Below are 27,346 nucleotides of genomic sequence, written 5' to 3' on the forward strand. Positions count from 1 at the left end.
CCTTTAAACAAGAGAACGTGTCCTCGTGTTTTAAAGGATTAAAAATTGATCCAGCGGAAAAAATAGAAATCATCTATTCACATCAAATTTTCGCTTTATGGTGCATGAGACTAAGGCAGATTGCAAAAGTCTGAATCACTGCTGCATGTTTTTACCGTTGTTCTAAATATCTATGATCGAATGGGGTTCTGAAGGATGTGAGAAAATTGTTCTAAGTGGAATTAAGTCGAAATTATCATAGTTGACAGAACAAAACTGGTTGCCAAGGGTTCTTAGCAACCAACGAGCCAATTAACGATCGGTTTTTCGCTCGTGCGAGTAGCAAAATAGTTCGAACGGTGGAAGGTTTCAAAATGCCGCCTGGAAAATCGCAAAAGAAAGTTCGCCCTTCCACGGCTTCGGGGGCACTGGAATCTCATGAATTTGTTGACTTACTGGACGAGCTAAGACCTTCTACTGCTCCGGGAAAAAACTTACTAGGTCTCGATCCTACATATGTTACATCGAGACATCATGTTCCTGGTGTTCCAATTACTTCGAAGTTCAAAGGAAGGCAAGTTTTTGGTGGTATTCCCGAGAATGATTTCAAAGGATTGCAAGGGAGAAGGGCTACTTTGGGTGGCTTAGAGGATGTGGAAGAGCACGAAAAACCCAAGAGACCGACTACTGCCATCGGAGTTTCTAAACAGATTAAGGTAAATTATATAAATTTATAGCTCAGAGGCTGAATGTTGAATTGTTCGCTTGTGAAATTTGACCCTTCCGCGCAAGAAAATACAGTGCAAATTGGAACATTTCGGCATTTATAAGTTGAGTTGAGGTAATTGTTTGTGATAGCTTAAATAATTGACGTTCTCAGTTCTATTAATTACAACTTACTCGTCGTTGTGGTTTATTTTGCACATTTGATTTCAATGCTTAAAATTCAACGAGGTAAACACTCATTTATGCTTTTGGTGCATGTGCCTCTAAGTGTATTTGAGTACTTGAGCATATTCCATTTCTAAGTTTATAGCAAATTTATTGAAGTGTTAGTTGTGGCTGTTTAATCGCGATCTTGGTGCACTGTTTTATAATTGCACAATATGTTTTTAAATAACAGAGATCCATGTAAATAATTGATTGTCCCTGTCTCACCATATTAATAAGCAGGTGCCGATTTCGTTAATGAGCACTAGTTCCGTGGGGTCAAATTTTAATTCTGCTTGTGAGGCTGATTTGCGAAGCTGTTGGAGCTTCTCCTCTTTCCTATGGAATAATAACAGCAAGGAGTATTGAAAATTTCCTTGAAATTATTGGCCAGTCCTTCACAGGTTCTGACCCCACCTCAACTTCCTCCTGAGAGAATTCTAGTGCCCATTTACACTCCTGATCTCGGTTGCCATCTGCTGGATAAATCACTATCTGGCACCAGTTGTTCAAAGGGTGATTATTACATGTGCACTGTCCTCTGGATAGCTTGCTGGATAATGCATTACACTTTGTCAACACTTATCAGCCCAGGATAACCCTCTATCTGTTGGGTAGCTTAATATCTGCCTTTTGAACAACTGGATCCAGGTGGATAGTGCAATATGTTTTCTTATCTGCCTTTTGAATAACTAGGCCCAGGTTAGAGCAAAGGATCGGGTAATGAACACTGTAGGGGTAGAGTGCTTTGTCAAAGAAATGCAAGACATTGATGTTGAGCAGGATTCAAACCCGTGCCTCACCAACTGTTATACCATAATATCTGTAACTTGTCTAACAAGTAATGGGAAACTACATGAACAAGACTAGATGAACAAGAATTTTGGGAGTATGGGTATGAGTGATGTTTTAAAAGTTTCTGTGATTGCATATTCTGCAACTAAGTGCAAATTAAGAATCTTTCAAAAAAATCACTAAATGCATGTGTATGCAGTTCAAGGAAATTTTTCCTCTCAAACAAAACATTGGAGAAATTAATTTTTTCTTGATTTTCTTAAAAAGCTTAACTTTTTGGAGAGTGGCAAGAGAAAATCATGGATTCCACTCCTTAACCTACGTATATTTATACTGTCAGCAATGACCAAATAGGAATGTTATATAATCTCAAGTATGTTGTTAAGTGAGAAAAGTCTAGCTGTTACAATAATATCTTATTCCTGGGCTAGATTGAAATTTAAGGATATGGTAGACCCATAAAGGCCAATTATTTTTATATGTCAAACTATATTTAGCATCACTATTTCAGAACTACAGTTTCCAACAAAGTGTTTTGTAAATGTTGAAACACACACAGGTCAGATGTGATGACGTTACATGACGTTAGGGTGTAAAGGGATAAAAAAATAAATAAATAAATAAAATAAAATAAAATAATTTTAAAAAACACTTCCAGGCAAAGGTTATGGTGTATTTCAATGTAAGTTCTGCATTTCACTGCTTTATCTAATTAACTAGCTGGTGCTTCAAAAATGAGTAGCTTCTGCTGGTGTATTTGAAAAAGAACATTGCAACTCAGATATGAATCAATCTGGATGACTTGATATCAAGGATATAAACAACTTAAAGCTGCATCTGTGTATGTGAGGTTCAGACAGTAAACTGTTGGGATCTCATGTTAGGCTGACTGCTAGATTGGAGCATTGTGTACCCATAGAGATCCTATTAAGTTTGGGTTTAATAAAACATTTGCTGTGCAACCTGTACTTTGCACTTTGCCTTCAGTTGGTTTTTGTAGTTGTACATGGTAACAAGAAAGAAGTTATAAAATAAAGTTCTTTGGACCTTAAACACTCTACTGTGCTATCTTTGAAATAGTTAATTTAAAATGAAGTTAGTTAATAAGTCTCATTTTTAAAAGTTGACAGCAATTATTTCATAACACACGTGAATTTTTTTTATTTGCTTATTGTCAAGCTTGAGGACCGAATTACTTTGGACCATTTGAATAAGATGAGACAAGCTTTTGAGGTGAGATTTGCAGTCTCTTTGCTTGGTTTCGTCTTTGTGTGCCCTACTTTCATTAGTCCAATTAAAGTACTTTCTGATTAGATGATGAAATATTGACTTTAAATTTTATACTGTGTTAACTTTGTTATCAAAACAAATTTTTGTCTAATGTGAATATTTCCTTCACAGGAAGCTGACTCTGATGGTAATGGAACATTGGATTTAGAGGAGTTCAAAGATGTCATCACAAACTTGTTTCATTTTCAATTCAAGGTTAGTCGCTGCTATACCTGCCATACTTTAAAGTACATGATAAAGTTATGGTAAAACTTCATTTAATGGATCAGAATTATATTTGCGCATACAAGGACTATAGATCAATTAACAGAATGTGAGAATTAAATTGTTTCCTCAAACAGCAGATCAAGATTCTCCTATAGTCCTAGGAGAGTCTGGATCCTCAATTCTTAAGCCTTGATACCTTTAGTTAATAGATTGAGCCTCAAACCTCAATTCTCGATCCTTGATGCTCGAAACCTTTGAGGATTGATAATTGAGTTTCAGGTCAAGACTGTCAACTTACTTGAGTGAATAATACTGTATAATTTTAAATCAAACTAAAATGGAAATACACCTTTATTAATTCAAACTGGGGCTGAGTTTTTTTAGTAAAAAACTATCCCTTCAACTAGACAAGCTGTCCAACTTAAGTGAGATACAGATTGTTCTTACACAACAAATTTAATTTATTTTTTGAGCTATGTGTTTAAGCTGTTATGATTAATACTTGTAATATTAATAATGTTTTCTTTTTTGTTTTCATCCCTTTTTTTTCCCAATTTCATGGACACAGAATGAAGACCAGGTTACAGCTCTGTTCATGAAAATAGATTCTTCATCTGATGGTGAAATAAATTGGGTGAGTTTGTGTACTCCCTTGTAATTGATTTGCTTGGTTAATTTGGAAAGGTAACATGTAATATTTGTTCTAGCTTTAATTACTGGTGTTTCTAACAATTGTGTCAAATTAAAAGGAGTGACATATTTTTTCATTTACATGTCTGCCTGCCTTTAAATTAATGAATAAATGTGTGATATTTTGCTATCTGCCAATTTTTCCAACACCAATGTTTTGTAATTGCAAAAAAAATATATTGTCCAGTCGTCACAGTTATGTAAATTTAAACACTGAAAACTACATTTTTAAAATCCATTCTGGAAGATTTAGGAGAAATGTATATTCATGGAGGGTGATGAGTTTAGTTTTGACAATGATTACAACTTGCAGGTAAAAGATTTTCAGCATTATATCTTTTCCCTGTTTAAAAAATTATTATTTTTTTTTGTATCATGAACTGTTTTCATGTATCTGGTGCTTTAAATGTTTTGGATAAATAGCAAAAGGCATAATGTACATCTGTTTTTGCTGTTTAATTTTATGTTTTATTTCTTTTTTTTTTTGTATTTCCTTTATCAAAATTCTTACAACTCGATGAAATAAGAAAAATGAAACTTTGAATGTCAATGTACAGCTTTAATTTTTGACTTTAGGTCATGGATACCTCTGAACTTTTCAAAGGAAATAAAAAAGGGTTGAAAAAATAGCAAGAATGATGTGATAAAGACAATGATGTCCTGGAGAAACAAAATTATTTTCATCTTGTGGGAGGGCTGCATTATCAAGTGTCCATTTTATGAGGAATGAACATTTTTTGTCTTGTTTTCTCACTGCAAGAAACATTTGAAATTACGAGGGTGATCTGCTAGTTACAAACTAAGAGAGAAACAGCTGTACATAATTTTTTAAAATGTGATTCATAATGTGGATGGATACAAAGCTTGTGACAAATTTAATAATCTTGTCTGAGTAACCATCTTGCCAATTTGAATTTGAAAACTTCAGATAGAAGACAATGTTCTTTACTTATTTAACGCTTTTTATTTTATGGCATAGAATTTGCCTAATAACAAAGACTTAATGTCTTTTGTGAGTTTCACGTGCATACAAGTGCAAGCTATGTTCACACTTCCAAGCAAAAAGGAAGGAAAGTGAGATATGCAATAGCAGTGGCTGACAATGATCAAGTTTCTAGTTTTTGTTCACAGAGCTCTGAGGAGATAATGCATGCTTTTACTGTTTGCTGAATGGGTGGAAAGCCATTTTTATGTACCTTTCTTCATAAAACATAGGCCCACCTCTCTGGTCACATCTTTCCAAACAAGACTATTCTTTAAATGGCTTGAAATTTGGGACAATTTTTTTGTAAAGTAGGAACCTGTGTTTTTCATGTTGTGTTTGTTCTGCCCTGGTTCAAACATGTGGGAAGCAAATGCAAGTGCAAGAAAATAAATTTTTTTTCATATCTTGTGTTGGATCTCATGTTTGCATTTTTATTTGCCTCAGGGTAGTTCACCTGTGTAATTTTTCCTTGCATATAATTGCATTTGCATATGACTGGTGATCCATGCGTAAGGGACTGAGAAATTGTATCAACAAGGTTTTATGTGTGTGAGTGTGTGTGTGTGTGTGCATGACACAAATCTTTCTACAGATATGTCATGCGCATGTAAATTAATGTCCAAGAACAAGGGAACAACTGCAAGCTCTTACTGATAGTAACTATAAAAGTTGTAAAAAACAGAAGATTGGAAAAAAACAGTGAGACTTATTTTGTGCCGCCTTGATTATCCAATATCACCAATTGAATTTTTGTGTGGAATTTTCTTATTTCTGTCAGAGGTGTTGGTAAGCAGGGTTTTTGTTTAATTAACCCTTTAACTCCCATTAGATTTGATTGTTAATTCTCCCCTCCACACACTTCCTTGTAAATTAGTTTGGACAATTTGGTGTTAGATCAGCTGAAGATAGTAACTTCTACTAGATAACTTTGAGTAGTCTCTGTCATTGCCTGTTGGCAGAATAACACATGGATCATATACATTTAGGGAGAAGTTACATCTTTATGTTTAAATCACTTCTGGAAGTTAAAGGATTGAGGATACAAAGTAATTCATTAGCAATCAGTAGCAGCATCACACATTGTGCATTTGGTGCTTGGACACTTCTTTCTTTCTAACTTGATTATATATTACTTTCTTTCTCTATCAGGATGAATTTTGCACTTTCATGCAACTTGAATATGCTGAAAAAGAGGATTCATACTTGCGATCTAAAGAGGTCTGTTAATAATTATTATTAGTAGTATTCAAAATTATTCCACGAATTTCAAGGAAATTTGTGGAAGGGTACTTGTAAAGTGGAGTTCAAATTGTCTGCCTGTTAAATGTTTGTCACTTCAGAAGCGTTACACAATCATGTATATATATTTCATATATATTAATTTTATGACCTGTTTTTTTACAGACTGCTTTTACTCTCCCTGCAATTATTGCTATGAGTGAAAACTCCAATTCCTCTCAGAGAGAACATGTGATAAGACTGTGCCATACAGCAGACAACAACTTCCTTGTTGTTAGCAAGGTGCTAGGATATTTATAGCTTAACACATGAGTGGGAGACATTTAATAAAGGATTCCTAACCTATACCAAAAAAGGTTGAGCTTCAAGTCAAATAGAGCAATTTTTACATTGATTGTGTTGGTGAAAGATTGCAATTGATTTTGCTTTTCTTTGTCCAGTAGCTTTGATTGCCCTGGAAAACTCTGGATACTTATTCTTTCTGACCACTTGGTTGCTCATGTATTCTTGCACTTAAGATGATTTGCTTGATTTTCTTAATTTTTCGTTTGCTCATTGTGATATTTTCTTTCAAACCCTGAGAGTGACTTGCATCTTATTTCTTCACACAATATCACCCTGAATCAAACATTGCACTAGGTCTTGGGAATAAAGGAAACGACCACCAACTAGTTAAAGAAGCTCATGATTTGGTTTTACAAAACTCATTGAATAAGACATGCCATTTAATCCAAGGAGAATTTATTGAGTCTTGGTTGTTATCATATACATTATTTGCCTTTATTGTAAGTAATTTTGATCTCTGAGTACTTTCTCACTTAATTATTTAACTGTAAGTAGTGGTTTTGAAGTACAGTAATGTAATGAAATTGTCTTGTTTTGTCTTTACAGGATGGCCTTGTTTCATTTTGGTCTCAAAATTTGGAATTTAAAAGAATGAAACATGCAGTTCATGTGAGTACTACTTGTACCATGTTGTCTAGGGTCTGTGGTTCAATGAGAAATAAGTACACTGAAAAGTATCCAAGCTAGGTTTTACATTTTAAGCAAAGAGGGAAAAATATTGATCATGACAAATAATGCATGCAAATCAGCGATATTTCTTCTGGTATTAATTCTCATTTGAGGTTTTTTTTCCAAATCTTTAATTCTAAAAAAAATGTTTTCCATGGGGATGAAGCGGGTGGGGTAAATAGGGTGATTGGCACAGTTAGGCATCTGGCTAATAAACTCTAGTGAATTCCAGTGTGCCATTGGTTAGTGTAAATTGTATTTTAAGGACTGATGAAGTATGAGAAAGATTGTTTATATTAAGAAGGATAATTAATTTAAACTAACTTAATGGTACAATTCATCAATAAAGTTGTTTTATTCAATACATTTGATATCGTGCTGTAAAATGATAAGTTAGAGTTCTATTTAGGTGAATTTATCCCATTTTGTGCTGGCCATTTTTAGTTTGAAAGCTCAACAAAGAAGACAAAGTGGATTACAGATTTTGTTCTTATGCCTCAATTTAACAAATTTATTATTTCAACAGGGTAAGTTTTGTTTTATTTATTTTGTTTTATGAAAGAAATGTAGAGTAACATGAATGTACACAATTAAACCTTCAGACTGTATTTGTTCAAATTTTTATATGAGATTGATTTTTTTCTGAATCTTAACTGCATGAGGACTCTGTATTTGCAAGTGAGGAATTTTTTTTCCTTGGGATTTTCAAAATTTTAACAAAAATTATGGCACTATGTAATTACATGTATTTTTGTTTTAGAATAACTTTTGAGTGACATAATTCTCTCTCTGTAGGGATAGGGAAATTCAATTTTTTGAATTATCAACATTTGAGCCTTATTGTCAAATTACTGGTCTGGAGACTACTCCTCTTAGACTTGATTATTGGTAAGTAAAAACAACTTCTTTCATCGTCACCTGTTTTGGTGTCTTGTATGACCATTAGACTCTGCTGGGCATAATGAATCAAAGGAGAGCTGTCCCATTCTTTTGACAATTAGCTTTTAAGTTATAAAGCATTCTGAACAGGGCATATTTTGCCTCTTTTAGGCAAAGGGAAGCAACTGCAAAAAGAGTGTGTGGAGAACATGAATGGCAAGCAAAGACTTGTTTTGCTTCTGATGTTTTTTCACACACATGCCTCACACTTGCTTCTGCTTGCCAAAAAAACATGTTCCATATGGGCTCATAATAATTTGATACATGTAGCTATGATTGTGTTCCTCTTGAAAACAAAAACAGAACAATTTAGTCAGTTGATATAGTACATTCAGTAGAATATTAAACATATATGCAAGGTTAGAAAAGCTGTTTAGAGTAGTTTTTATGGTCATTTTTTCTCTTTCACTACATATAGTTCAACAGGACAAGATGAATGTATTATTCTTTATGGAGACAGCCAGGTAATTTCATCATAGATGCATGAAAAGCTAAAAAAGTCCAAATGATCATGATGGTTGTTACTGATGATGTAGATGAGTGATGAATGGTGATTTTTATCCTTTTAGGGATGTGTAAATATCTTCATCATGACCTCTGTAGGGGAAACATTAAGGTATCACATTTGAGTATTGTTTGCTATTCAGACTTAAAGCCTCAACACCATGAGATCCAAATGGATATTCTCTATATACTGTTATCTGCACATTTCCTAAGTTGCCAACAATGAGAATTTGTCAACAATCAAGAACTTCTTTTGTTTTTGTTCATTTCCTTTATTCTGTGATTCAGGGGATAAATTAGATGCCAGTCACTCTTAGGGGTGAAAGACATAAATTTCAGAGATGAAAGAAACACTCTCTGTTGAAGAAGAGTTTTCTTTTTTTTAAATAATTATCAAATTAAGGATTCAGATTGTCAGTTTTGGAAGTAGATTGGCAAAAAAATTTTAAAATGTATTTTTTAATTCAATTAATGCAAATAAGTTTCTTGCTTCTATTAAATGACAGACAGCATGTTTTAAAAAAATTGTCTGCTACATGATTGTATCACAATGTAAGGTTTCTTGGCTTTGTGATGAATTTTTAAGTATGTGTAGAGGTGCATGGTGTGTTTTGAATTTGTCTTTTGTTCAAGAAGATACACAATATTTGAACATTACATAAAATATAAAACAAAGAACTTATTTTATTGTAAGGTATTTATTTTTAATTAGTTATTGCGATGGTTTTGAGTGTTACCTACTAACCTGAGGATTGTTAAATTTAACAAATTTAACATTTTTCTTCATTAATTTCTACAGAAATTGGAAGAAAATGCCAAAAGTTGAAGGGATAGCTAGTGTAAATATAGATAGGTACGTGAAATAATCGCACATCAAGTTTGTTAAATTGCATTTCATTCTGTTTAATCAAATAATGCTTTCAGGACAGTTGTCACAGTTGCAGTCACATACACTTATATAGTAATGGTTCTGAGCACACCATAAAGTTTCTGTAAGCTCTGTGGTAGAGCATCAGAGTGTGAAATATGAAGGTTTGAAGTTTGGATTTTTCATGAGGACTCTTATCCTATTGTGTTCCATGCTGGTGACACAATTGTATACATTGTGTACATGTTTAAGTAAGTAAGTGAGGTTATGCATCCGTCAATTCAAAGTTTCAACATCCTGCCCCTGGCCAACTCCTCAGACATTTGAACTTTCTAAGATTGGTTAGTTCAAATTTCCGCCCCCTTATCCACTGGGGCAAAAATTTTATTGAAATGCCCCACCCAATTTTTTTTGGAAAAGGTGAAATCAGCATTCATGACTTTCTACTCATTGATCTAGTGTTAAAACCTAGACCTTGTAGACCTTTTTTCTTGGTCGTTTGCTCGCATAAGTAAACTATTTGCCTTAAAAACCTCAATATTTAAAGATCTAACACTTGTATTCCACTGAAAATACTCGACACTTCCAGTTCAAATTCCCTACCCCAGCTAGGTAAGCTTAAAATTCCTCACCCCTTGTGCACAGGCAACAGTGAAATGCCTGTGGGTTGCCTGGAGGGGGGGGGGATGTTGAAGCCTAGAATTGATCGACGCTTTAATATATATATTTTTTAAATTATCAAGATGATATTTGAATAAGTGTTACGTTTGTCCATTTCAATTACTATTTTGCTAGTCTAAAATAATTATAGTTTTACTACTGTGTGGACGGATCATGAGCTTACCCCCGGTGAAAATCTTAGAAGGATCCTTGATGATCTTTAGAGATCTTCATGAGGAACTTTGAAGATCTTATAGAGGATCCTGACAAAAATCTTTGAAAAATCTTTGACTTCATTCAAAATTATTTCCAATAGCTAATAGTTTCACTATCTAGCTTTTCATGGAGCCAGTAACTCCAACAAAACTGACCAATCTGGGTCAGATTTGTTTGTTCAAAGTGCGGATAACGCTATCCACCGGATAAATCGCTATTCAGCGGGTAGAGATTTATCCAGTGGATAGCGTTATCCACCTTTCGAACAAAAGGAGCCTAATTATAGGAAACTAGAACCATCTAAATTCTTGGCCAGTTTTGCTTGCCTTAAACTGACTCACTCTTTGGCACAACCAGATAACTTTGTTTGGCATTGTGATTCGTTTCTTGTAGCAAAAGTGCTTAATTTTGTTTAAATTACCCCCGTACTGAAGAGCTGTCTCAAACTGAAAAGAAAATATGATGTCACTAATTCAACACTGACGGCTACTTTGTGTAGTTTGTTCCTAGTTTCTGGTGTTTAATCTTGGTTTTCTTTCTTGCTTCAGTGTTGTGAATTCGGAAAATGCCAGGTTCACCTGTATCAGGTAGAGTTATCTGCTGTTTTATTGATAGATATTGCAGTACTGTTTGAATGAAGGACATTGTTTCGTAATCTTCATAAAAGCTTTGTTAAGAGGAAATATACATTTGGTATATTGTCGGATTTCGCAAACATACATGTAATTTACCTTAACTGCAACAAACTCAATCCCTTATTGTTTACAACTGATAGTTTTTTTGTATGGAAGACTGGCGTTTTGTATGGTATTTCTGGCATTTCGTGCTTGCATGTTTGGGACCAAACCAATTTGTTGGATTTCTGATGTTTCTGTTTTAGGTGGAAAGTGCACGAAGACTGGGTTTCCCAGCTGAAGTATTATGACTCTTTGAGAGCCGTTATATCTTGTTCAAATCACCCAGAAACAGCTTTGGTTATTGGTGAGTTACCTAGCAGTTCTGTCACACGTTTGACAATACATAAAATCTGAGGTTATTACTTCTCCCCGCGCCCCGGTGAGGAGTCGATTCCGATTTTTCCAATTCCGATTCCGATTTTGCGGTCACGTGTTAGGCTAGTGTAGCCACTGGGAACTCATTTGTGAGGCGAGGTCCTAAACTGTATGGGAAGAGGAACTGAGGAACCCAACTAAATCGCTGTAGATCTTTTTGAAGTGACTCAAAAGCCACACTAGAGAGAGAGAAACTGAGACTCGACTGAGGCAGGGTTGGTTATTTTTGAAGTTGAATCCTGGACATATTTTGATTTCACAATGCAACTATATTCCCCACACTCTACTGGTGTTTTTACTGTTTACTAACGCATAGAAAGCAAACTTTACCTAAAAGATAGTCTGTGGTTGAAAAATGAAATGGCATTAGAAATTAAAGTAGTCACAAATTACTTTTGTTAAATAATCACAGCCATGATAATATAACGACTTCGTGCTGCGTTCTGGCTTAACTTTAGGAGCAAATTTTGAAAGAAAGATGGTAGCTTGTGAGCTCGGTCTTTGAGTGAAAGAAGATTTTCTTTGTTTTCAGGTCAAACAATGGGGAGCACTCATGTAGAATCACAATTAAAAGATTCCACCGGTGCTTCAAAGAAAATTCAAACTTTCACTTCCCGTGACATGCAGCCAAGGAGACGGGCAGACAGTGACCAGACAGTGTTCAAAGTGTACAAAGGAGTCAAAACATTTGACTTCTGCAAAGAGAAAAATGTTATTGTGACTGGAGGTAGGGCGTAATTTAAACCCTTTTCTGATGTTGTATTATGTCTGTGATACTGTCTGTGCCTTTTCTGGGTGTAATATCAATTGAGTGTCGGAGGTAACCCGGGATTACTTTGGTTCTGCTTTATTTCGATCTGTGATTGGTCTAGAAAACTCGTGCCATGCTCTTAACCAATCAGACGCCAAACGAAAACTAAAGGTGACCTGGTCACCCGTGTTTTCCCGCGCTTTTGGTAGTTTGCCTGTTTTTATCTTGAGTCTTCATTGGTTGCTTATGGCGCAAACATTTGTTATGACAGGCTGCAGTGATTACTTGGTTTTGTTTTACGACAATCAATTAGAAATTGCTCTGTGTCTTGTACAACCCTAATGGTCTACTTATAAGTGTTGGAACATACCCCAGGAGGAGAGACGCACTGTGAAGAGAACACAGCGATTTAACGTAAGGCGTGCTGATTTAAACTGATTTGACTTAACTCAAGTGATTAAACCCCCTAACACCAATGATTTAAATCGTTCGAGAGTCCTTAAGGGATGTTTTGCCATATTTGCCACGCATATATATTTAGTTTACAAGACGTAAAGCTTGTGGTAAGGCACTTTGTAGTTAAAAGTTTTCAAACGAAGTTTTAAACTGTTGAATTATGATCTTAAAGCTATTGGAGCATGTACTTATAATATCTCTTACTCACTAAAATCGATTTTTCTCTCCCTGAAGGAATGGACAGACTTGTGCGAATGTGGAACCCTTACGTTCCAAGGTATTTACCATTCTCATTTAAGATTGATAATTTGTATTCAACGCTCTATGTTCAAATAGGATCTTTAGCCAAGAAACCTACCTTCCATAGGAGGATGTTTGTTTGCATATTTTTGCTTATTAACATGAGCTCTTCGTTTTCCTATCAAGCTACAAAAATGTTGGTACTGAATCATCGAAATATTAGGACATATTTATATTTCTCTCTAATGGTCAGTTCGATACATCTAAACTTCTCTCAGCCACACGATGGTAAAAAGAAGAAATTTTACAAAGAATGTTAGTGCTCATTAGCACCTGGCCACCCAGAATATTTCAGTTAGTTTTAACCCGCGAGCAGCTCCAAATTTTGCGTATTTCAAACTCGATTAATTCAAGGGTTTCAGTAAAAGCCGTTTACCGGCGGGAGGTCTTCTGCCGATTATAAGACCTCTCACCGCGGTCTGTTTATCCTGCGAGCTGGCTTTCATGTTTTGGTTTCGTCTTACGGCCCCTTATCAGGCACAGCCGCCTATAACACCATCCGTAGCAGCTTATGGAAAAAGTTATTGAGACCCTTGTAATTGCAAAAGTAAACTTTTTCTTCCAACTCTAACCCAAATGTTTGAGAGCCTTCCCCTGCCACACACCCTCATCAATTTCTATCAATCCTTTGAGTTGCAGCTTGTTAGTTGCTGATTAAGTCGTGATTAAGGATGTTATTTTGTTTGTTGTTTTTATTAGTAAACCGACGGGTCTTTTAAGGGGACATACGGCGCCGATTTTTCATTTGTTTATTTGCCCAGAAGATGACAGAATATTCAGTATATCTACGGACAAAACTGTCAAGGTATGGCGACAAAGCATGGTGTCCCGACCTTATTAAACAAGTTTTCCACTTACTTTGTGTGATCATCACGTCTCAACATTGGAGCAGTTTTCACTTCAGTTTCGAAAGACAAAAAACCAAGTAATCCCAGCAGCCTATTGGAATGAAGGTTGACATCATCATCAGCCAATTAGAACTCCAAGTTAAAACAGCGGGAAAAGAGGCGGGAAAGGCGAGAAAGCGCGAATGACTAAATCAGGGCTGGGTTAAGTTTTGAATCTGATTGGTTTAAGTTTTGAATCTGATTGGTTTAAGTTTTGAATCTGATTTGTTAAGAGGGTGGCGCGAGTTTTCTGGACCAATCACCGAGTGAAGTTTTGCAGAACAAGTCCCGGATTACTGTCGACACTCAGTGGAGTGTCTAGTAACCTGGGTTGCTTTAGTTTTGTGTTATTATGCTTTTTGTTCGGAACGGAAATCTTGAATCATTCTCTCAACCAATCAGTTTCTATACCAAAACCAGTGGTGACTTGGTCACTCGCGTTGTCGTGCCTTTCAAGCAGTTCGCTTGTTTTTTTTTTTACCTAAGTCTCTCTCAAGTTCCCTAGAAAATGCTTTGCTTTGTTCTGATGAGCCAGTTTTTTATTTAGACTCTAAATCGAAATGTGCTCCATTTTCTGTTATTATACTTTCCACCAAGCGAAGTTTCAATGATGACAATCCATTGTTGTGTATTTATTGCTAACGTTGCGATCCAATTAAATGATCAGGTGTGGGATCTTCATGATCACACTTGTCTGCTGACTGTACGACCCAAAGCACACAAGATTAGAGGAGATCTAGCGGGTAGGTACTGGGGCCGAGAAGTATACTGATTTAGAAAATATAAAATAATGACTGGTTCTTTACTTGCTCTTGACCTTGTAACTAAAAATGTTCTTTTTGTGAATTGTCAGCCATTCATTACAACTCCGCCAGTAGAGGTCTTGCTGTTGCCACATCTGAGCAAATAGCTCTTTTGCCTCTGAAGAACAGGTTAGTTTAACATTTCTCTGTAGGTTAATCCCCAAATCGAGTTGTCCTGGTTCGGGCCTTTGTTGGTTCTTTTGCGTTGTTGGACTATATTCTCTCAGTGATTTCTCTTCGTACAGAATTATTTTAGTTAACTTTTACTGAAAGTTTGCTGGTACTCAATCAAAATAAAAGAAAACATGATGTACCGGCAAACTGTCAGCAAAAGCTAATGCAAAGGTCTTTTTTTTTTCCTTTGGGGGGGGGGGGAAGAGGTGGGTGGTAACCTGCAATTAACTGGCATTCTATCCCGGGGGGATTAGCAATACTTCTTGTCGCTTCGTGCGATGGAAACTGGGATAGTAGAGGCCTTACGCATTCTTGACGACGACTCCGACGAAAACTTTGATTCAATAAATGTGCTGGTATCTTTGTTTAGAATTTCACGCGTGACTCCATAACTGTATCATCTTAAAGAGCGTCAGACCTTGTCTTCAGTTTAACAATTTGAGGGCACCGTTGAGTACCAAGTAGAAATATAAATAATTTACTCGCGGGGTTCTCGTTCTCGGACCTCGCAAAAATCGGTGATTTCATGTTGCTGTTTAACAGAGGACAAACTTTTCAAACGCACGCACAAGTCTATTGTTCAGGCCTGGGCTGTTCAAAGGTTGGATAATGCTATCCACAGGATGAATCTCTATCCAGTGGATAACGGAGCACTTTTTATCACTCTTCCGCTGGATAGCGATTTATCCATTGGATAGTGTTATCTGGGGTTACAACCTAGCTCCGCTCATTGAATCTTTTGTATCACTTCGTTGTCGTTGCAGTCGCCATGGTTGTTTGCAGAGGGTCTCTAACAATAATTCCAGGCGTGATCGGCGTTTTGACCTACAAGCTAATTTCACTTTCACCCTAACTTGTGTTAATAGTGACATATTAAACAGTAAGACTGATACTTGAAGTATGAAAGCATTCTTAACTTGAAGAAAATTTAGAGCTTACCAGATTCGTGGTTGTTGATCATGTTTCGTGGTCGTGACACGACACATAGCAAGTTTGTACTGTTTACAAGTCAGACATTCTAGCTGGAAGTACAAAATTACCTACGAACAATGTCTTCTTTTTGTTGTTTTCTTTGCTGTATTAGTCACTATTCTTTGTCTAGTAGCAACGTTTTTGGCTTTCAGCATATACCTTGCATTGAACTGGTAGATGTTTTCAATTCGAATTGCAGAAGTTCTTCAAAAGACATGATAACAACCCACAAGGAGCCAGTGATGTGTCTGAAGTACAACAAAAGCTTTAAACATGTCGTCACAGCCTCGGAAAATTCCGTAAGTTGAAACGAATTAACTTCCTTAACATTAATTCTCTTTTCTAAAAATGATGCAACGGTTTACGACTATACCAAAGAATGGCAAAAAAATAGGAAACCCGTCGGCGGTTTTTTTATTTCTCTCTTTTTCCTATTTTTAAGTTTGTCTGATTCTTCATCATCCTCAAAACTTGGTTCTTGATGCCCGCTGCGGTAAAAGCTGCCTAGAAAGATTCTTTTAGCAGAAAAAGTTCCTCACAAGTTACGAAGTATGTATACCGAACTGGCTGCAAGGATCTCCTTTAATCTGTGAGATCAAAGCGGGTATTTCGCCTGTCAGGCCCACTCGAATGACCAAAACAAAACACAGGTTTTGCTTCATGTTACCCGCTCGCGGAGCCAGTCTCCTAACCTGCGTCCCTTGACTCACATTTTCTCTCCTCAGGTGGTTAAAGTTTGGGATTTGGAGACGGGTCGGTCAGTGTTTGAGTTTTCACAAGCGCATGGAGATCAAGCTGTCACATGCATGAGCTTTGACTCTACAGAAAGAAGGTTAGAAAATACTTTTTGACAAACAACATCTTCCCATCGTGGTAAGGTACTCAACAGTTTTTAAACCTCGTTTTCCTCTTGCAATCGAAACTTACTCTTGTGTAAACCTTGCACGTGTATTACGGGTAGGGTTTTAGTATCACTCATCCACACTGCAAATGAACACTTAAACGTCAAAAGTGCGCTCTCATGGGTTTTAATAAAGGCAGTCTAACATCGCCTGAAAGACCTCTCACCGCCGTCTCTTTAGTCGCGAGCAGGCTCTCGCGTTTGAATTTTGCTTTAGGGCACAGCCGCTTATGGAAAAAGTTATTGAAACCCATGATACACCCAGGCAGTAGGGGAGAAACAAACAAAGAAGTTAGAATTCATCAGATAAAAGATATATCCCTCTGTTTGGGCCTCGAAACTTCTTGTCCTTTACTTGTGACAAATGTTTAGTGTCCATCTATAGTGTTAATTTACTACAAAAATTATTGACCCCTGGTTTGGGGGGCATCACTTCTTTGGTCGTGAAATGTTAGGGTACTCAACAGAATTCTTGAGGTTTAAAACCATCCTTTCCTTATCATTGCACAGGTTAATAACTGGCGGAAGGGACGGCCGGCTTAGAATATGGAACTACAACAATGGCCACTGTCTAAGAACACTAGAAAAAGGTTAGGCTTCTGTTAGTCAACTTGCATTGAATCGCACTGTCTTGCTCCGAGCTCATCGCCACTCTTACCTAACTTCTGAAGGTGTGAGGGTGGGAGGTTGTGACACAATTGCAAAGAAACTATGAGAAAGTAAAGGAAAATCAAGAAGCTGCCTGAGGCATTAGTGACTAAGCAGGGCGTGAAATTGCGCCTAATACAGGCGCCAATGCGACTAAATTTTTCACTTTGGCAACCAAATCCTGAAAGTCAGTCGCCAAATTGGCGACTAGAACGTTTCATCATAACCTTACCAAGAGATATAGTGAATTAAAAAGATTTGCAAAGATAAATCCGCGGCAAACTTCCTCGTTAAGTTTGTTTCCAAAACGTAGCACATGCATCTCGATCGATAACTAGACGCCATCTTGGATTTAGATGAGCCTGCAGAAAGTTGTATATCATCCATCCTAGTGTCCACTTTGTAGCATGTTAAAGATCTTTTCCCTAACTTAATTTTGGAGGGTCTATCTAGAACGCTGACAGCGTAAAGAAAGATTTTGTTTGCTTTTGAAAATGGCGACCAACTTTTTTTGAATTGGCTACCACTTTGAAGAATTTAAGAGCCAAGTGGCTATCAGAAAAAAACAGTTAATTTCACGCCCTGCTAAGTCGTGATTGGTTTCAGTTTTGCATCTGATCGATTAAGAGGGTGGTGTGAGTTTTCTTGACCAATCAGAGAGCGGCATAAAGCACGACTATTGGAATTATGGATCACTTTCCCGCACTTAGTTGAAAAACTGCTTTATTGTTCTTCGCTACTCGGTGCTACAGCTTGTTAACTGACAATTTGTTTACCCGCCTCAATATCGTGCATGTGTGGCTGTTGGCCAGTAGCTGGTATCAACGTAGTAGAAACTATCGTGGAACTGAGCCATGCTTGTACATGTATGTGTTACTAACGTGTTGCCTTTGGTAAAAACCTTCATTCATAACAATTTTTTTTTTCTCGTTTGGTGCCAGAGAGTGACGTGGACGAAGTGGCAGATTTGACTTACTTAGTACTGAATAAAAACAGGTACAGTAAAACATTCTTGTTTTGTTTTGTGTTTTTTCTCATTTTATGTTTTTTCGTTTTTGTGTTGGAGAGATTGTTTACAACGCTTCACAAAAAATTACACGACTTTCCTTATGAGCTTGGACATTTCCCTTTAAAATTTAACCATCGACACCAATACGTACTACCTTTGTCTTTTTTATTACAGATATATCATCTCTGTCGGCTGGGACAGAAGAATAAATCTTTTTTCCGTAAGTGACTTTTGGAAATTAAATACGATGCATTAGCTTCTGTAGCTGGTTGTTCTACCCACAGCGCTCGCGGCACCAAAAACTGTGGAGGCCAATAATGAGCTTCAATCTGTGATGAGCTTTGTATTCACTCTGTTAAACACATACATCCCATGTCGCCGTGCGTCCGTAACAATAGATCACAGATGACGTTGGGATGTAATAAGAACGAAAAAAAGACGCATATTATGAGGTGCAGCCGAAATAAGAACAAAAAAGGGCACATATCTTGAGGTGCAGCCGAAATAAGAACAAAAAAAAGGTACATATCATGAGGCGCAGCTGAAATAAGAACCAAAAAGGGCATATATCATGAGGCGCAGCCGAAATAAGAACCAAAAAGGGCACATAACATGAGGCGCAGCCGAAATAAGAACAAGAAAGGGGCACATATCATGAGGTGCAGCCGAAATAAGAACAAAAAAGGGTACATATCATGAGGCGCAGCTAAAAAAAGTAGCAAAAAGGGCACATATCATGAGGCGCAGCCGAAATAAGAACAAGAAAGGGGCACATATCATGAAGCGCAGCCGAAATAAGAACCAAAAAGGGCACATATCATGAGGCGCAGCCGAAATAAGAACAAGAAAGGGGCACATATCATGAAGCGCAGCCGAAATAAGAACCAAAAAGGGCACATATCATGAGGCGCAGCCGAAATAAGAACAAGAAAGGGGCACATATCATGAAGCGCAGCCGAAATAAGAACCAAAAAGGGCATATATCATGAGGCGCAGTCGAAATAAGAACCAAAAAGGGCACATATCATGAGGCGCAGCCTAGTGTTTTATTGATGTTCTTTCCTCGTTTTGACGTCTTATCTGATTTATTTCAGAACAGACGCATGCCGCATAGCAACATGAAATCTTTTTGTTTTATATGATAGAGAAGCAAAGTTAACAATGGTTACGGCATCTTTGCGTCTGTCTTTCAGTAGATCGTAAATATGACCCAATCGAATTACGTATATAATGCAGCTTATTATATAATTCTGCGTTGATAATGTTGTTCTGACATCTTCCAACAGGATGATAATGAAGATTTTCATCACGTGCAGCATCCATATGCCTACTGGAAAGACGACCTCGTAAGTTTATTTACACCATACAACACACCAGAACACGAAACCTGACCTTTCGTATATTACTTTCAAATGTGTTAAGTTCGACTTCGGATGCTACCCTATTGATTCTTGCTTGGTAAACTGGCCGCTCACCAATTTCGTTAAAGATTCTCACGTCCTTTTTCAGTTCTGGTCAATGTCTTTGAACGACAAGGAGCTAAACAAGGAGGAACCCTTGATTCAAACTTAAACATTTTTTCACGCCACCCGCAGCAGCAGCTGTTTGTGAATAGCGCGTTGAGGTTTTTAGATGTGCGGCTAGTAGGATGTTCCAACGGCGGTGTCTTATTGTCGAACATTTAATTCATTTTATTGCACTTTCGAAACGTTGTTAAAAAAAATAAAAGTAAAATGGTTTATATCCTTTTCGATAGTGGAGCATATTTTCTCTTTAAAATTGTCTCCAACAATTATAATAGTCGCAAACGTTGCGTTTTACACCTTTCCTTTGTTTATCTGTGTATTTAGGTCAACGGCCACAAAGAAGATATACTGTCGATAGCAGTTAGTCCACCAAACCTTCTGGCAACTTCTAGTTATGACGGCGAGGTACAACCACTTAATTCAGTTTCATAGCAAATTATGGCCAATCTGTTTTAAGGGTGGATAACGCTATCCATCAGATAAATTGCTATCCGGCGGAGAACTGTTTATTAAAAATATGGCACTGTCCAACGGAATCCAAAGAATTACATTAACTTGGCACCCTTCGAACAACCTGGACTGGAGTTCGTATCAGCTCATGTTCTTTGGAACAGCTTTCACAGTCTTTAACATGTTTTAACCTTAACACGTAAAAAGAAAATAGACAAAGACAGTAATCCTCAATGGCACAATTGATAGCTCAAGAATTGTTGGCTATGTTGTCCTCGTTCCGTGTACAATAGCTCATGGCCTCCATAGTCGACTAAGTACAAAAACAGTTTCATCAACTGGAATATTATGCTCGGAACTTTGGTCTGTAGCACGCAGTCTCAAAATTCTTTACCATAGATATTGAAATCACTTTTAAATTTCATGAAACACTTTTTGGTCGCTCTTGTTTTTGCCGTCATGATAACCACATAAGTACATGTACCATCTTTCTTTTCGTATAGATCATCATCTGGAATCAGATTTCGGGGCATATATTTTGCCACATATTTTCACCCTTTGCGACCAAAGAGAACGGGGAGAATTTGTCTTCTCAAGACTGTAAGTACGCAAAGAAAGCCATCGGTTATGGCGACTTCAAGCATAACGGGCGAGACACAATTTTTTCACCTGGACGCAGCATACATTTCCTACGATTTCCAAAGAGTCTTGAATAGGCCACTGTACAGCTATGTACTTAGTTGCCAAGCCTATGATTTGGAGTGAGGTTGAGGGTGACCTTCTGGTGATAGAGACCAGTATCTAGTAAGCATGATAACAAAGTATTCTACATCTGAAAAGCAGCAAGGTTTATATCATAACAAGGACACCCTTACCCTCACTCCTGTTCAAAGGCTTGGCAGCCAAGCACGCAACTGTAAAATGGACTATTGAACTTACTTAAGGGTTTGCTTCCTTAATGTCAGGTTTTTATAAATGGCATCAGTGCCACTCTACGTGTACAGAGTGCATTTTTGCTGAGCAGGTGTTTAAATAACTTCAGTGTCCATAAGCGGAAGACCGCTAATGATAGACTTTTATTGAAAACCCAGTTAGATAACGTAAAACCAAACGAAATTATCCCAGCAACCAATCAGAACATAGGAAAATATCACAAGGAGCCGATAAGAGCTCGAAATAAAAAAACGCAAACTGCATAAAGCAAAGAGTCCAGAAATGCATGCAGTAACCAAAATGGCGAAAATTCGTTAAAATCGTCAAATCCGCCCAGCTAATTTCGCCTTGACGAATTTTGCTAAAATTTGTCAAAATCGTCAGAATTATCAATTCCGCCAAGCTGTTTTCGCTGTCACAAATTTGACGAAAAATCGTCAAATCCATGAACATTCACTCGATTCGACGAAAAAAAAATCTTCCGTTTCGTAAAATCTGCCATTTTCGTTACTGTGTGCATTTCTGGACATAAGTGAACGAAAAGCGAGCGACAAATCGTCATCATTTTTAGATTTTGATTCGATTTCTGACTGAGGATGGTGCGAGCTTTTAAACTAATCGTGGTGTAAAGTAAAGAAACACTAAAATTGCGTCGGGTTATTTTTGAGACTCGATAAAAAAAATTCACGAATAGACAATTGCAGTTGCTCTAATCTCTTGACCTTTCAAGGGTTATCGGAATTAATTGAATGGTCATATTTCATGCTCTTATTTTGTTTCTCAGTGGATGGAGGAAATGCTGTTGGTAAGATAATATTCTTGAAAGCTAGAGCAATGAAGAAAGACGCTGCCACTCTGGTGGCCAGTGGACCACAAGGTACTACTATATGTTATCGAACGAATCTGTCCCATTCATCGTTAGGACCAAGGTGATATCCTCCGTTACAATGTGATTTCGCTGAGCCCGTAGATGTTAATAAAGGTTACACGTCCTTTTGACGTTAGACCAAACGGGGTATCTTTTTCAGAGTTCTGGCTTTTTGTCCAGTTTACCACGAACGTTTACTCTAGGCGCTTATTGTCGGCTTTATACTTTGCCAAGCAGAAGAGGACGTGCAAAACTGAAAAATAAGTGATTGTCTTGAATGATGTGTTCTCTTGTTCGTTAGTTTGTTTTTATTCTTCGTGGTGTCGCACCGTCAAGTACATTTGCGGTATCCCTAATTATGAAAGAGATGCTGTGTACATCAACTTTTCCGCAAATTGTAGGCTACCGATATTAAAAGTGCCCCCTGAAATGCTCTTGTTTTATGCTCTACTAACATTGTGGCTATTGTTCCTTAGGGCTGATTCACTTTTGGAATATTTACACTGGTGGCACTCTTTATGCTACGTTTTCTCCGGTGAGCGATTTTTTAGCGTTCGGCACCAGCGTGTGAATGTGCAATGCAAGTCGGCCAAAGGGTCTGCAAGGGGTCTAGTACTGATTATTGGTGCCAGACCCCCGGCAAACCTCTCACTAAGTCGTCTCAAGTCTTCCCGCTAATAATGAGGGTATGGAAAGATTAGAAGGGAAATCTGACGTTATGTAGAGGAGTGGTATCATGTTTCATGATACGCAAATCGTGATTAGTTCCGTCGGCATGGACCACCTAATCTCATCTTTAGACATGCACATTACAAAGGCTCATGGTGCTTCTTTTTTGTTCACAGTCCAAGTATGGTGTCACCACCTTGACGTCGGTTTCAAACGATACCAAACTCATTACCGCTGATTCAGCAGGTTGGTGGATTGTTTGGTTTGTCGTTCTTCTTGTTGTTGCTTCGGTAATGGTGGACTTTGTTTTGTCATGGTAGTTTGATTCCATTTTTTGACTTTCGATGTGTATGGAGAATATTGCAACACGTCCGTGCGTGTATTCCGTATTTATCACACCTCTTACCTATTCACCCCGCTCGGTTGTGAGATACATCTTGAACTTGAGGGGGTGGGTGGGGGGAACAAAACGGCAGTGGACAATTACGGTATCCTGGAGGTACAAAATGCTTTTCCTTACCACTAAAGATGAATAAGTTTTCCTTTCATTGTTTTGGTAGCAAAGAACCAACAGCGGCTATACTGTCGCCCAAGAGTTTCAAGGCTTGTTAATCCTCAAAATGTTCTTGGCTTTTCATTTCTTCAGGTTTCATCTCGGTCTGGGATGTCGAGGATTACGGTATGAGAGGAAAAACCACTAAACCCCCGGAACGTGAGTGGAACTTAATGATTTTCTCCGAGTAGTTGCAAGCTAGGACCTTCTGTCGCAACTGATAGTTTGTGTAGTTTGAGTGTGCCTTCATGGGGAATCATAACCCTAATTACGTACTTTCTATCGTGCAGAAACGAAGGTTCCTTTTTTGTTAGGTAGGCCACCTCAGAATAAGAATTCGTCATTGAATTGTGGGGCTAAAATTATGCAAGCGCTCGTATGTAAAATAACTTTGAAATTCTTTAGGAAATAACGTGTTTTAACTATGGAGTGTTACTAATCGTTAGAGAGTGTGTGAACCTACCCCTTCGTATAGTTATCAAAATTGCATGGTTCTTTTAAGTTAAGAGTTATGTTATCTCTGTTTCTGTAGGTCTATTCTTTTGGCGTGCACATGTGCAGAGCATCACCAGGTAAGCAATTCTCTCTTCTTTTTTCTTTTCAATTCTCTTTCAACTGTGAAGGAACCATGAGTCTTAGAAACGGGAAGCAATTCCATGGTTAAGGCATCTGTGAACAACCAAATTATCAATTATACTTTCCCCTTGGGAACGCAGATGGACTGAATAGTTGACGAGTCTCTCCGTTGCAAGTTCTGTTATCCAACAACTGAAAAGCTCCAATTTAACCTGATCACATTTATTGTCCAGGTATCAACTCTCCTCACTGCCGCATTTTAGCTCTGGGAATTTGTTGTTGATTAACAATATGCTTCAGTTGACATTTTTCTTCTTATAGCGAATAATTATTCCTCGACATGCGAACTTGGTAAGGAAAACTTGCCTGTTAAAATGCAGCATCATGGACATGTTTTATTTGTAAATTTTCAGCCTTGAACCGCTGGAAATATGGAATATTGACGTGTTGATGACTGCGTCTTTGGACTGTACAGTCAGACTGTGGACCATGGACGGACATTTCATCGGTATGTTTTGTTTCGTTCTATTGTAATGAAGAAGATTCTTGTCTTCACAGCATACCTTGTACCCCCCTGTAGTACCCTTCGCAGCATACCTTGTACCCCCCTGTAGTTTAGAAACTAGTTCTTCAGCGTCTCTGCAGAATCTGTCACCTTAAAGATGACAGACGCAGGGATTTTCTTCCAGTTGTATTCAAAACTGGCTCTTATACCTTCGTCGCAGTAAGAGCAATTTGATTCATTGAAGTCAAGAGCGTAGGGTGATAAATACTCTTCTTGTCGATCCGTCTTCCATTCAAGTGTCGGCGGTTCACACTTTGTTTTTCAAATTGCTAGTTGTTTAGTGTTGATTTTATTGATTTTATCCTTTCGTCTCTCAAACCAATTTTCATAGATATCTTGCTTGGCGTCGACAAAAATCACAGCGGTATATTTAAACTCTTTGTGCTCTAGGTACTCTTGGTCAGCCTAAAATATGGGACATAACAAACCCTGTGTCTTACCAACATCCAATGGCGCCCTATGATGTACTGGTGGATCCTCAGACTGTGCCTCACATCCCTAAAGCAAATGATCCTGACGAAATTACGTCACAAAATGACACCAAAGAATCCGACAAAGCAAACGAGGTCAGTGCCTGGAAAATAGTGGGCTACCGCGCTGCGATTTTTGACCAAGTTTCACTCTTTTTGTAACCTTTTTTATGTGCTGTTTTATTTTTTGCCTGATGTAAAGCACCTTGAACATCTAGCCTACCAGACAGCTCTCCCAGAGTTCCATTCCTTCCTTGCGCACCCTCCCCGGTAGATAGGGGTCTGGGTACAAGGCAGCCGCAATGCAATACTCAGACCTCTGTCTTTGCCCTTTACTGTTTGCGCTCGTTTTTTTCATATTCATTCACCGAACATTGTAAATGGTAAACTCAAAATGCACATACAGCTTTACAGCACCTCTAAATACGAAGAGTATTCCAAATTGAAACATTGTTTTGTTCTTTGTAGTTGGATTCTCAACCTATCCCGTATTTCTCCAGTTCTCATGGAAAAGATCCGCTTGTGTAAGTAGATGTTGCTCATAACTACAGCTTGAGGAGATCCATGTCCAAAATGGCGACTGAAAATGAAAATAAAAAATGAAGAATTTTATGTAAGCTCCATAATAACCTTCCTTGGTTTGGTAATCTTATTAAGTTCCGTCTCAGCAGGTGTTGTTTTGGCGAAGAAAGTATAATTATGAATGAGAAAAAATCGGCATAAGTGTTGTGTGGGGAACCAGCCATACCTTCCTCAGTGACAAAATTGCCGGCAATTATGAACAATGTCCTCTGATAATGTGCATCACCAACTTGTTAAAACAACTATCAATTGTCAAAAGTAATCCTAATAATGGTCCTCCCTCTTTGGCAGTCAATTTTCTATAGCGGCCCCCCCCCGATCCTCCCCCTGATCCCCTCGTTCCTCCTGATAACCATATAATGCCCCCAAAATCCCTCTCACCACCCCCCCTTGTGATAAATAACGACGGGTCCCCAATAAGCCTTCCTTTATCATAACCTTACTGTAGTTGGTATATTTTTGGCCCTCCTGGTCTGTCGTTAATATTTTTTTCTGTGATTTGTATTTGTATGTGAACTATTAGAATCGACGAACATGCTATCGCTGAAGAGTTAAAGAAATCACCTTGGAGGGAAGGATGCGGAAAGAGGTGAGAATTTATCTGAAATATCCTAATGATTACAAGACCAGATGTTACTGCTCCACTTGGTATACATGGGAATGCCATGAAAAAAATTGAATTGAATGTTCCTTCTCGTTGCAGATTGCGTCATGAAAGGTTAAAGAAAGTTCCTAGAGATGTTGGCGGACCAAATGCTTATCAAACTCTGACGTGCTTTGAACTAGAAGATACGCCTGCTCTCCCTAACCCCCCCTCGTCTTCATCCATCGATGATCCTTTTGATATCACAATATAAACAGTTCTTTAAAAGCGCCAAGTGACCGGCTAGTATCTAAATGTAATGAAGGGAATTAACACGATTGGATGTTTTTTTAAATAAAAAAGGAGAGGGTTGGTCTTTTTATTGTAATGAAAATATTGTAAATAACCTTCAAATTCACTTAAATATCTTCTGTTTCGTCATTTATAGTTTTGCGTTCCAAATATGGTCTAAATCTTTTTACATGCAGAAATTGATTTTATTTTGACAAGTGGAACGCAACTCCGCCTAACTACGTGTACATTTGAATATCACGGTTAACGGTAGCTTTCGTTTTCAGACACTCTCGCATAACTTGAAACTTTGTTAACACTAGTAGTTTCAGTCAACTAAACTCTGAGGTTAAAATCAAGTTTCTCAACTCACATCAACTTTTTTATTGTGCCGTTATACGTATATCAGTGGTCAAAGGACTTCTTCGTTCATTTTGTGGTACATGGCTATTTTCAAATAATTTTACCTTAAAACTCTCCACAAATGAATGTAAGGCAACGCTTGTACAAGACAACTACGAAAATACATGAAGATTCGTAGTCCACAGAAGCAGTATGAAGTGCATTTTGCGAATTTTTTTAAATACACAATACTGCCCAGATGCTCATAATTCATAGTTAAACAATACTCGAGCGTGAAGTGTGAAGTTTGACGAAGTTTCACAGTGTTAAATGGGATAACGATATCGATTTGAGTGTTTGAAAATTGCCTGAGTAAGCTTAATTTGTAAATTTTCAAGCCAGCCAGCTCAGAATCGACAGGAGTATTTATCTTTTCTTTTCATGTGTAATATTTTCGTTTCTTTATTTACGGGCAAAATAGTATTTAAAAAAATTAATTTTAATAAGGAAAGAGTGTTCTGTATCGCTGGATGGGAAGCGTATTGTAAATAAATGAATCCGAAGAATTATTCCAAGCTGTGAATCCGTCCAAAACTTGTAAAATTTGAAAAAAATTAAATTTCTTTTTACAATGTGAGTCAAATCTCTCTTGGCCTCATACGAGCTGGA

At 37.5% G+C, this 27,346-nt stretch overlaps 1 protein-coding gene across 1 annotated transcript; it reads left to right on the top strand.

The window, feature by feature from the left end:
- The first annotated feature begins 287 nt into the window (after window positions 1-287).
- On the top strand, window positions 288-27,314 carry LOC131775700 (cilia- and flagella-associated protein 337). The gene is made up of 37 exons (XM_059091829.2): window positions 288-695; window positions 2,884-2,937; window positions 3,106-3,189; window positions 3,770-3,835; window positions 6,026-6,094; window positions 6,281-6,397; window positions 7,007-7,069; window positions 7,574-7,656; window positions 7,925-8,017; window positions 8,487-8,532; window positions 8,638-8,684; window positions 9,372-9,425; window positions 10,865-10,903; window positions 11,197-11,297; window positions 11,901-12,095; window positions 12,810-12,852; window positions 13,575-13,680; window positions 14,430-14,505; window positions 14,616-14,694; window positions 15,911-16,010; window positions 16,437-16,543; window positions 17,123-17,202; window positions 18,202-18,256; window positions 18,444-18,489; window positions 19,556-19,615; window positions 20,120-20,200; window positions 20,749-20,845; window positions 21,963-22,055; window positions 22,523-22,581; window positions 22,892-22,961; window positions 23,362-23,427; window positions 23,801-23,840; window positions 24,258-24,352; window positions 24,800-24,975; window positions 25,348-25,403; window positions 25,985-26,050; window positions 26,165-27,314. Exons 1-37 carry the CDS (start codon window positions 354-356, stop codon window positions 26,316-26,318), a joined length of 3,258 nt encoding a protein of 1,085 aa, XP_058947812.1. The 5' UTR covers window positions 288-353; the 3' UTR covers window positions 26,319-27,314.
- The last annotated feature ends 32 nt before the right edge of the window (window positions 27,315-27,346 follow it).

The sequence above is a fragment of the Pocillopora verrucosa genome, chromosome 14 (assembly GCF_036669915.1).
Source record: "Pocillopora verrucosa isolate sample1 chromosome 14, ASM3666991v2, whole genome shotgun sequence".
In the NCBI taxonomy this organism is placed as follows: domain Eukaryota; kingdom Metazoa; phylum Cnidaria; class Anthozoa; order Scleractinia; family Pocilloporidae; genus Pocillopora; species Pocillopora verrucosa.

Bases quoted from the DNA above. Each gene is read 5' to 3' on its own strand.
- LOC131775700 (XM_059091829.2), top strand. From the start codon at position 354: ATGCCGCCTGGAAAATCGCAAAAGAAAGTTCGCCCTTCCACGGCTTCG. The intron at 9,426-10,864 runs GTACGTGAAATA...TTCTTGCTTCAG, and splicing joins GCTAGTGTAAATATAGATAG to TGTTGTGAATTCGGAAAATG. The intron at 10,904-11,196 runs GTAGAGTTATCT...TTTCTGTTTTAG, and splicing joins GCCAGGTTCACCTGTATCAG to GTGGAAAGTGCACGAAGACT.